At 38.5% G+C, this 12,348-nt stretch overlaps 1 protein-coding gene across 1 annotated transcript in view; it reads right to left on the bottom strand.

Moving 5' to 3' along the window:
- Window positions 1–3,220: 3,220 nt before the first annotated feature.
- The window catches only part of SPIN1 (spindlin 1), a gene marked incomplete at its 3' end in the record, with an annotated part of 55,015 nt that continues 45,887 nt past the window's right edge, over window positions 3,221–12,348 (bottom strand). Inside the window, exons 4-6 of the mRNA XM_084278757.1 lie at window positions 6,753–7,006; window positions 5,542–5,775; window positions 3,221–3,420 (exon numbers count right to left, since the gene is read on the bottom strand). Of these exons, the coding sequence (XP_084134883.1) occupies window positions 3,221–3,420; window positions 5,542–5,775; window positions 6,753–7,006 (688 nt within the window). The remainder of the gene's footprint in view (window positions 3,421–5,541; window positions 5,776–6,752; window positions 7,007–12,348) is intronic.

Genomic DNA, 12,348 nt, shown 5'->3' with positions numbered 1-12,348 from the left:
AAAGCCTCCCTTTTTAAATAATTCAATTACAGAAGGCTTCTACTTGTTGCAATAAAAAAGGGTTTTTCCAATGCAGTTTAGGGTTTGGCACTCAAAAGAAAGAATAAAAATGTAGTGTTTTTCTAATCAACTGCAACTTTATTTTTTCTCTTTAACAGAATACATGGTCCCTTCAAATGCTGTATGACACATACAACTGGAAAATTACCTTCTGTTGGCACTATGCTCGTCTCACCGGTGCATTTAATCCTACTAACAACCATTAAAACAGCACAATAAGCAAATTCACAAAAAACTGAACACAAAATAAAAAACAGAACAAAACAAAAACCTAAACATTTTAACATGCAACTTTAGTTTGTTACATTGAACGTTCTAACCCTCTAAGCATGCAAAAAAGGATGGTCTGCATTTAAGGTTGTTTTTTTTTTTCTTTTTCTCCTTTTAAAAAGTTTTACATGGCAGCCTGACGTCACACACACGCACACACACAATATACAACAATACTACAGCAGGTAAATGTGAAAGGCGATTAACTTTTATACAAAGATCCATGGCTTGTGCCATCACAAGCCCTATGTGATTTTGGAAAGTAATGTTGAACCCCTATAACAAGGAACCAACATTTAGTTACCAGGGTAACGCAAGCACTGCATGCAGATCTGAAACATGAGCCTAAAACAAAGCCCAAAGCAGATGGGCAGGGAGTGGAATTAGTCTCAAGCCTCAAAAAGGTGGTTTAAGCTATCCAGAAAAAAAACCAACCAAAAAAAAAAAAAGGAAAAAGAAGAGGAAAAAAAGATGAAAAGAAATATCCACGCAACAGAGACAACGGGGACATCTTAAACAACCGTAAAATTTACAGTTTACAGATTATGCTCTAATTGGCAAAATACGTGGTGTGTTCAAGAGGCTTGCAGAAAACCCACAAATGCAAGCCTAATGCTAAAAGTGTTCCAGTAGACCTAAACCTCAGATATTTCAAAACAAACCTTGTATTCCTCAGTTATATAGCCCAAAGTTCAGCATACTAGGTTATCCATGTATCTTGTGTATGATCAATACTCACTCATTCTTGTGCCACAAATATCAATTTGGGCTCATGGAGCCAGGCTCAGCTTTGAGATTTACATGCAGGACTCTTAAGAGTCAATAGAAAACACTTAACAGATCTGCAGGATGAAAACACTGTGTTGCAAATCTGCTCACTTTGTTCAAAACACAAGGAACATTTACGACTCAGGTACTTAGTGCTTAAAGACTGCATTGAGAAGCTATTCACTGAAAGACAATAGCCTGCCTTTGGTTGCCCAAGATGAAATACTGGACATAATGCAATATAGTAGCAATGGACAAAGAATTAAGGTATTATATTTATATGGAGAGTATTTATTACCATTCAACAGCATAATGAGGCACAAGCCTTAAGGCTAAAATATGAAATCAGGCAAAAAAATAGACAGAAAGGGGCTTAAACCACTGAGTCTTCAATATCAAGAATACCCACAACTGAGGTCATCAGGACCTCTGATCTCTGGATAACAGCACCTCTCCTACATCTTCCACTAATGGCATACGGTTGGATATCAGAGTATTTGTTCCTTCCGTCAACAGTGTTGACTGTCTTCACGTACTGTACTTCTGTGAAGAAGCAGTTCTTTGAGACGTGCAGAGCTCTGCCTTAATGTAACATGACAAATTTGTTGCTGTGCTGATCGGTGTTGCAATTCCGATACTTTAAAAAGCTGCCACACGTTAAAAAAATCCTAATCTTCATGTACAAATCTCTTGCAAGATAAAACTGTGAAAGGATTTTGCTGTTGTGGGCTGCTATTTACATCCACAATCTAATGCAGATGGGCTGAACCACTGAGACTGCCTAGAGCTTCCATTAGATAGTACATCACTGGCATGCAGAACTCTAGTGTTCATAGAATGAAGTTCACTTTTAACAGCATAACTCGAAGCAAATACAATGTACACCACAAAAGGCAACAACAGGTTTACGCTGTAAATTTGTCCAGACACTCCTTATGTGGAAAAGCCAGAAAAAAAAAGTGGGGAGAATGCCTTCTTGAACCAAAATAGTTAAATCAAACATATAAAGAAATGCAACAGACTGAGCAGAAGGCAACAAATGCTTCTCCTTCTCTAAAGTAAAATCTTCCATGTAAAAGGACCCCCCAACCCCGCCCCCCCTCCCAAACCCGTGGCATGAGATTGTGTTTTACATGGTAAATATTAACTACTGTTAGGCTTCTAAGTCCACACACAAACATTCAGGTTGCTAGGTTTTGATATTAAATGAGAGACTACTGATTGCCAATGCGTAGTCTAAAGTCTTCCAAAGTAGCATATATACTGTTAAAGTTGTGGCACCAAGCACTTGGGTTTTGCTAAGAAGTGTGTATAGCAAACAAAGAAAGAAAGAAGTACATTTAGGATTGAAGGCAGCCTTGTTGCATGTATTTTACTGGTTCCTACAACTTGTAAATATTGGGCCATTAACCTGCATTTTCTAATTAACTGGTTATACAGATTAAATACATTTTTAATAGTTTAAAGCCTTTTCACTGAAAGGTGCATAAGTCAAACACTTGATATCCTACTGCCCTGTGACTACTAAAAATGCACAAGTGTTTCCACGTACTGCAAGTTCTTAAAAAGCTAAATTTGAAATAAAGTGTAGAAACACAGCAGACTGATGTTACTTGGGTTAGGCACTCCTTCCTCAATGCTGCACAAACTCTTCAAACCTTTCAGAAAAGTCATCTCTGTCCCAACCCTGAAAACAAGGACTGCCAGTAGCCAAGAAATTAAATTTAATGTTACAAAAGAAGGCATACCAAAATATCAAACTACACTTGCATGTGGCAGTTGAACAGGTGAGTGCAAGGTTGAAGAAAAAGTTAAAATCTATGAAAAAATTTAGATTAATGATTACAATACTAGATCAACTTTACACAGCTTGATTTTGCAGCTGTTCTTTGCTTGTAACTCCCCCTCCTGCCCAAATATATTGACTTCCTCGAGAAAAGGAGTTCTCTTACACAAAATGTGTCATGTTTGTATTATTCAGAACAAAACAGTTTTGCTGGCAGAGATTGTGGGTTCGCAGGGACATTTAAGCTTTCATTAAACTGGAAAGCAGTCAAGTCTTTGTGTCTACAAATTTTACATTTAATAGTTCCACAAATTTGGCAAAAGTTCACTACGATGTCTAGGATGTCTTCACCAAATCGTAGACATAAATATGGAAATCATCATCAAACTTGATGAAATACACAGATGGTTTGGCTTCAACTTGATGAATGACCATGCCAGTCCTTTTTGAGCCATCTTCTTTGGCATATTCCACTTGTTTGCCTACCAGGCTGTCCACAACTTCACCTGGTTCCCGTTCTGCAGGAGGTGAATCATCTGCAACACAAAAATAGTGCACGTTGGCAGACATAAATTGAATTCATCAGTACAGAAGACAACTCCAGTCTTCTATTAACAATCCAAAGTTTCAAAGACAGCCTTAGTGGAAAATCAACTTTGTTCAGATAAGGCAGTAACACTTGCTATGCTTCTAGAAAGAACAGTTGCAGAAAAATTTTCAAGTAATACTGTCTTCAGTTTTTATTAAGACGAAAATAGCACTTTCATTGGTAAGAGAAGTAAATCTTGTGACATGAAGGAATTTGTAAGGATAATGAAAAAGGGGGAATGATTCAAAGAAATGTAATCATGCTGAGTGGATTGATGTAGGTGTAGCTTAAGAGACAATTAATATAACTTTGATGTAAGGATTTTCCTGGTTTTAAGAATAGCTATCCAAATCTCTTGAACAACACTGATTTGGTGAAAATCCTACACTAATAGGAAAAGCCCCAAAGACTTTCACTTCAATAAAGGAGGAAAATATCATCCCTCCAGTGGAAAATACTGGGGAATGTTGCTTTTGCAAACTGAACTGGGTTTGCGGTAGTTTTCTATGCTGACTTGGGAAGCTGAGGACTAAGGCTGCTTCATGGGGAATTCTTTGTCAGGGACTTAAGACAGACAAAGAACAACTGCTAATCCAGATATGCAACAGATAGCACAAGAGATATGGGGGAACACTGCTAATGATTATAATTAGCATTATTGTAATAAGTGTTGCTGTTGGTTGTCTTAAAGAACTATGATAAAATTGCTCTCTTGGATAAGGGTTCAATTAGAAACTGAGGAATACATAGCTCTGCTAGAAGATGCAGATGAAACTTATACCCATACATCGGACAATGAGAACATATAAGTGGTTGAATAAGTGGTAACTCAGGTCATGGGGTGGAATGTAAGGAATTGTCTGGCTCGGAGTTCCACAAACAGGTTTTGGCAATGTCTGGCCCATCAGGCGACTCATGGGGGGGTTGTACAGGGACTCAGCCTTGGTTTGCCTTAAGGCCCCATCTCAGCAAAGACAACCCATAGGGAGCTGTGTAGCTAGCTCTGACTTGAGTTGTCCTGTAAAACTGATTAATCAAGGCACTGATGAGTAATTCAGTGAACTGAAACATGGGTTGAGCCTTGAATTCCTTCAAAAGGCAATACGCCCTGAGTCCTAGTCAAGTGACTATTCAGTTGCCTGGCAGTAAGATAAAGGCAAGCAGTTGAGGGTCCCCATTTGGTTTCAACAGGCCTACACAAAACAAAGATGAGCAACAGTTAAGGGCTGTGTAAGAGAAGCAATAGTAACTCAGTAAGATACTGCACTTCGCTCTGTAAACTCATGAATATTGTTTCCTTCACCAAGGGGAAGCAGGAACCTGCCAGACATGCAGTATTTATTATACTATGTACCGCTGTGAAGAAGGCGCTTTGCTTGAGCCTGTAAACCTTGTAAATCCATCGGTAAACAGGGGAGGGATTTCGAATGGGAATAGGGTATGAAAATGCTGCAGACTCTGACCACAGGTGTGCCTACTTTTCTAGGACACATGGTCTTGCAAGAATGTATAATAAATTACTGCTTCACTAGTAAAGTCTACTGTGAGTCCTTGGAGAATCTTGGAGAGATTTGTACCTCCTTCCTCAAGAAGCTACTCAGCTTTTGTACACTGAAGACACCTACCCCCAATGAAACTAATGTGTCTGTATTAGTAGGGCTCAAAATATTATTCCCACAAGAACTGCATCAAAACCACAAATCAAAAACCATCTGAATGAGCTTTGACACTTTAATAAAAGAGTAACAATGCAAAATATTTGGTTTGTCAGTTTCCATTTTAAAAAACCCAAGCATATGCTCTTCCACAGTAGTATGCCTGTATTTTCAGCAGTTAGGAATTAAGTAAAATACTTTTCCTGCAGATGTCACTGGAGATAAAAGTAGAGTATCTTGTCAGTTAACACAGGTGTTCTTTGCTGTGCTATAACCTTTGTTAGTTGTGATACTTAAAAAAAAGGGGAGTAACAAACAAGATCTTTGTCACCTCTCCTGCCCATAAATTAACCACAGCCAGGTGTTAATATAAAAAGCTGCCACCTTCCAGAAAAAAGCTGTGGCCTACTTACTTGAATCAGGCATAATGCGAAGGTCACCTTCTTTATAATCATCTAAGAGTTGGTACATGTACAAGACGGGATCCTTCTCATAGGTAATATAAAACCACGTGTTCATAATAGGAGCTCGAGCCAAAACCATCCCCCTCCATTCATCTTTTGAGCCATCTTCTGTCTCAAACATGTGTTCCACAGCTTTACCAATCATTGTGTCTGCCAGGTGGGCATCACTAATTCGAGATGAAGCTGAAACGACAGCATTTCATAATTTCACTCAAAAGCACAGATATGTCTTTGTGAAAAATAATCCTTACCCTGATTCATAAACAAATTTGTTTGGAAGTTAGTTAGTTCATACACTAAACACATATTCCAGAGTTTACTACTGAAGAACTTCAGCAATGTTGTTAAAATAACAATATATCATTCTATTCACTATGACTAAACAATCATAACGTAATAGAGATCAATCACACCAGTGAAGACTCTATTTTACCCAGACACTGGAGGGAGAGGGGCAGGCAGGGAAGAAGAGGACGAGGTTAATCACAGAACAGTTCTATGAAGCTAATTATCAAATTTGGGATTTGGTTCCCCCTAATACCACTCTAGAAACTGATACCAATTGTGTTGCAGTCAGAATAAGCAACAGCTTATAGTTTATAAACTAGTAACTACTTGGGTAATTCTTGAACTTTGCCGTTTGAAATATCTGCAATTTAACAATCTAGTGCTAATTCTGAACAATAAAAAACCCCCTGCTTGTTACTAATCAAGTTATTTAACTAAGAAAACATCTTTTCTTCCTGTTATTAAAAGTACTTAGGTGAAGCACACGAGGAAAGATGTGATGTTATTACAGAGACACACACACAACAAAGCCAAGGTGGCTTACAGGTAAAAATTTTAACAGAAATATCAACGTTAGCTTTACATTTGGTTCTCAGGGATAATACTGTCCTAGGTTTGGCTAGGATAGTTAATCTTCTTTATAGTAGCTAGTGTAGTGCTGCACTTCCTGGTATCATCAAACCTTTATGGAACCAAGAAAACTGAATAGAACACTAGATTACCTGCCCTGTGACAAATATTAATGTGACCAGTAACACTGAAGTGGTCAGTTGTTGTCTTGGCAGGATTCTGCAGGGATTAGTAGAGAATATCTAACAGCATATGTTAGTTTATATGTATGTGAATTTAGCAGAAAAACCCAGAACACTTACCAACTCTGTCTGGAAGAACTTCAAGTGCTGAAACTCTTTCATCTTTGTGTAGTTCTAGTCCATACACACAGTCAAATCCATCATACTTTATAAGATAGAGGGAGGGATTTACAGGAACTTGGTCAAGAACTGTGCCCTTCCACTGTGTTACCGGTCCACTCCCTTCTTTCCATCCATGCTGTATTCTGCAGCCTACAATATTTCTTCGTGGCTGAGAAATAGGTTTGCTTGGTCCCACATTGTTTCTATGCTTTCTGTACAGATACAAATATAATATTAACCAAGCACATACATATGCAAAATTCTACTCCAGACAAGAGCTGTGTGGCTTAACATGGCAATACATTTTTTAGCTTAGTGTACCTTATTCAAATTAGGGTATAAAGCACATTACACTATATTGGAAAAAAAGAAAAATGCCCTGAAAAGTAGTGAAAAGTTTTATAAGGTCAGTTTCCGGAGAGTTGTTTCTGAAGAACTGTTTTAGCCCTTACTACACTGAATCACAGAACTAAAACTCACCTTACCAGGTCTCAAATCACAAGGTTACCTTGCAGTATTTTAACTTTACTACCTTGTTGCTCTCTGCAGTATAGTAAAACACAATTCCTGCCCCAGGAGGAAGAAGTCAGTGGAAGCGTTACTGGTGTCGGACAAAAATTCTTCCAAAGCATTTTTCCCTAACCTTTAGCTTTCTCCTGCATTTACAGATATTTTTGACTCAAAAGTATTTTTATATACACATGGGGGCAACAACAAATCTCTAGCACTTCTTTTTAGTAAAGCAAAACAAAACCAGTATGTAATGGTACAGCAATAAGAAGGGAGACTCCTTCGTGTGAAAAACAGGTCACATGTAAGTTTTTGTCTTTCCTCTTTTTTCATGGAAGTTGCATGAAAATTCCACCTGGTGAGTAAGTTATTCTGATAAACAGTCAAGTAAGCTATTAGAAAGTTTCAAATCACCACGTTTTGTTCTACCCAGTTATTAAAAACACTAACAATTTTGACTACAAATGGAAGAAACTAAGGAACATTATGACAGTATATTGATGACAGGGAACGGTTGTTATTATTGTATCTCTATTAGCATGTTATAGTGCACTTATTAATTCCTACAAAGACTGTTTAGATGGTTGCCTGATCAAAATTCTCGGGAATGTCAACTAGTTGTAAAATAAATTTTTGAGTTACTAGTTCTATCACACAATTTAAATCACAATAAAATACGCACACCACTATCATACTTAAAAGCAACATATAACCAAGAAATTCAGTTGCCAAAACCAACATTCTCCCTTGGATGAGAGATAGACACCTAAGAGAAATGTCTCCAGGAACATGAATGCTCTTAGAGAAGTCCTTATGTGATCCAAAAAAAGACAAATAACAATCATATCATTGAAATCCTGGGAGCAATCTTGCAGAGTAATGCACTGAGTACATGTTACTGAAATGCATGATCATCGAATCACATAATCCTGAGTTGGAAGGGAGCCAACATAAGGATCATCAAGTCCAACGGCTCCACACAGGGCCAGACAAGTCACTGTATGTGACTGAGCCCATCTTCCAGATGCTTCCTGAACTCAGTCAAGGTCGGTGCTGTGACCACTTCCCTGGGGAGCCTGATCCAGTGCCCAAGCAGCCTCTCAGTAAAGAACCTCTGCCTAATATCCAACCTAAACCTCCCCTGTCACTGCTTTATGCTGTTCTATCACTGGTCACCAAAGAGAGATGAGTGCCTGCCCCTTCACTGCTCCTCATAAGGAAGCCATAAAGCGTGATGAGGTCTCCCCTCAGCCTCCTTTTCTCCAGGCTGAACAAACCAAAGGACTTCAGCCTCTCCTCCTAAGACTTCCTCTCCAGACCCTTCACCATCCTCACTGTCGTCCTCTGGACACTAACAGGTTTGTGTCCCTCTTGTCTTGTGGCACCCCAAACTGCACACAGTACTCAAGGTGAGGCCGCACCAGCACAGTGTAGAGCAGGACAATCTCCTCCCTGGACTGTCTGGCCATGCCGTGCTTGATGCACCCCAGGGTATGGTTGGCCCTTCTGGCTGCCTGGGCACACTGCTGGCTCATGTTCAACTTGCTGTTGGCCAAGACACCCAAATCCCTCTCAGCATGGTGGCCTCCAGCATCTGATCCCCCAGTCTGTATATGTAGCCAGGGTTGCCCCTTCCCAGGTGCAGAATCCAGCACTTGCCCTTGTTAAACTTCATGCTATTGGGGATTGCCCAGCTCTCTTATCTGTCCAGGTCTCTCCATGCGAGGCTTCTCCACCATCAACAGCTCCTCCCAATTTGGTGTCATCGCAAATTTACTTAAGACACCCTTTAGTCCTGTGGCCAGGTGGTTTATGAAAATGCTGAATATGTAACCATAAGGATTAAAAACAATATACATGATTCTACAACAGCTTGTCCTGCCTGTAGACTTTTATTCACCAGGAAGATCTTGGATGGAGGATTGTCGAATTTCACTTTAGATATCATTTGACCATTTCAACAAGATCAACCTGCAGTTTTTGTATTCCTAACTTTGTTAGCACAGATTATGATAGGAACTCCAACCTCTTCTAGTTAAGAGGCACTCTTGTACAAAGGTGGTTCCAATTTTATGCAGAAACTGGAATGCACTTTCAAATTTCACTTCCTGGTCAAGTATACATGTTTTTAAAATTGTAATAACCTTAGTCATAGCTTACTATTACAGAATAAGATGAGAAATCTGGTTCTCAGCACAGTAAAAATTGAGTTTGTTTTGCATGTAATTCTTTGGAGCTATTATATATTATATATCCATTCCAAAGCAGAATAAACCCAAATGATTAAAAAAGTGTAAAATACAATGTCACTTTGAAACAGTTAGTTGATGCTGCTAGTCACCTCATTGTTGAAAAGGTAAAAATAACACTCTTTGTGTTCAACCCTATAGTCTAGTTTACTATCTGCCTGTAAAGCATACTTGATACTTTAATAATTATATTGGAGCAATTAAGCAAAAACCTTCAAACATTATAAATAGGACGATGGAAAAAGATGACATAACTGAGTTAAAACTCATAGCTACCTTTAAACTGCCTCGGAGAGCAAAAGGCATTTCAAGTTTAATTACAAGTCAAGTACCAGGTGTACTTGCAGTTCAAATTTTTGTTTGAAGGTTGTATTACTGCACAGGCATCCTTTCTCATCTGCTATGGTTCACACAGAGATTTTCAAACTAGTAAATTATGAGGGAAAACCTACTTCCTGTATTTGAACACATGGTAGGAAAGCAAGCTAAGGCTTCTAACTATTAATAAAAGAATAGCTATTGATATACTCTCATGAAAGACAATTGAGCAACCAACTCAAACCTCTTGTCTCATCAAAACTGTCATACAACAAAGTGTGACACACCAAGTAATATGAGTTTACATAAGCTTCTATATGATCAAGAATGACCAATATTTTTTATACTTCTGTTCCATTAAGATTATTTTATCAATTCCACTAACACTGGCTTTTGAAGACTGTATAACAGTTTTCCTTGACACTTGGAAATGTGGAGCCAGGAAAACCTGGAAACATCATGTTCTGCAAATATTAGCCCTTGGCACATGAGACACATCCTCATTGTAAACGCCCCAGAAAGCCCCAAAAGTTTCAGATCCTCTCCCTTATCTTGAAGGCAGCAGCTGGTAAATAAAAGCTAGTTATATGAAAAGGTTTCATTATCAGGACTAGATACTTTAGAAACTACACAGGCAGATAGCAGTTTTCCCAGATTTTAAAGTTATATTTATATGGTTTGCACACAAACTTTTCCTTGGCATCTGCTATTAGGGAAACCAATGCAGTGCAGAACTGCACAGGACTGCCAGAAAAATCAACCATTACTTCAGGGTTGTGCCTAAAAGACAAACTAGCATTTATAAAAAGGAGAATTATGTAAAATTACCTATTTAGGCTTGGTTGCTTTGTGTTTGTTTGGGTGTGTTTTTTTTTTTTTTCCCTGATCATCTGATTTCAGAAAAAAAAGCACAGGGTACAACTCAGGAAAAAAAACTAGAAGGGTGACAGCAAAGCATAGGTCTCACAGCTGTGAAAAATGGGAAGGAAAACAGTATAAATACAGTACAACAGTGATGGTCAGTACAGTTGGAAGCCTTTCACAGTGCCAAGGAGAAAAGTTACTAACAACAGGACCCAAAACTTACTACAGCTGTGATCATATTAAAAAGACTATAATTAATAGGAGAATGGTGATGAGAAAGTTGTTATTAACTACTTTTGACAATATTCAGGCTCTGAGGCACATTAATTGAGGCAAGTTTTAAAGTACTTTCTGCACTCCCCTCAAAACCCATCATACAGTTGTGAACTTCATCTTCAGAAGCTGCAGGAATGAATATTATACGTTAACTTATTTAAAGTGGGACCCGAAATTCAAAATGGTTAATTTTGCCTGTAGTTAAATTGCAGGTGTAATCTGTGCCTCAAAGTCCTTGAATTACCAACTGCAAGAAATCTGGAGTTTATGAAGAGAGGATTGTGTTATACTTACACTATTTCTTGTACTCTTTTCCTTATGCACCAAGCACTGAAAGAATGAGATCTGGGAGGTTACTGACTGATCTGATGCCAGTGAGGTCAGCTTCATATTGGCAGAGATCACCACTACCCACTGACAGAGCATTTGGAAGAACTGTCCTATATAACCATGGGAAACCATTCCAAAATGCTCAGTTAACTACCATTTAGTAAAGAAGAGTTCAGAAGCCTCATCCACACTTCTTGCTCTATCACACCCTTAATTACTGAGTCATGCCCTGTTCCATCCTTTCAGCTCTTTCCTCTGTCACAAACCTTCTGAAGCTAACTTGAAAACTTCTTGATGACCTTTGTGTTCCAGTAGGTTTTTTCCTCATTTTATTTAAATGAGGAGCAACTAAATAAATAACTAAATCAGTGGCAAGGTATGCAGTACTAACTCACAGTCTACCTCACAGCTCAGAGTTCTACCAGTACATATGATCATATGGTCATTCATATCCTGCTTTTTTGACAGTAAGCTATATTTTACTACTCTGCCTCACTCTCAGACAAGTCAGCGAGCAGCACACAAGAAATCATCTTTGGTTGGTGCAGAAAACCTTCACTAAATAATTCATAAACAATTGAACTAGGCTAAATTAACAGAAAACTAAAGCTTGGTGGTTAAATGCCTCAAAATCATGTCACTTAGGATCAAAACTTCTTATGCCCCATAAAAGCCTTTGTGCTACAAATTTACAGCCTTTTTAGGTATGTAAGTAAGTGTATATCACCACAACAATAAAGACAAATCTAGCCACCCTCAAGTACAAAAGGCAACCCACCTCTGATAGTCTTCCCATCATACACTCCTTTCTCTGAGCGGTTGAAAGAGAACAAGAGAAATTAAGTTTTAACCAACTCTACCTGCCCCTAGACAAATACATGTTTCTCTTTGCCTTCTATGAAGATAGACAAGAATGGATAATGATGAGCTGGTGGAAGGAATTAAGAGTAGCTTTACATTAGGTGTTGTCTCTGGGCAACAGTTAACAGTTAGCAGTGATTAACTAC

The sequence above is a fragment of the Gallinula chloropus genome (assembly GCF_964237585.1).
Source record: "Gallinula chloropus genome assembly, chromosome: Z".
NCBI classification, from domain to species: Eukaryota; Metazoa; Chordata; class Aves; order Gruiformes; family Rallidae; genus Gallinula; species Gallinula chloropus.
This window is presented reverse-complemented; position numbering and strand designations above follow the sequence as displayed.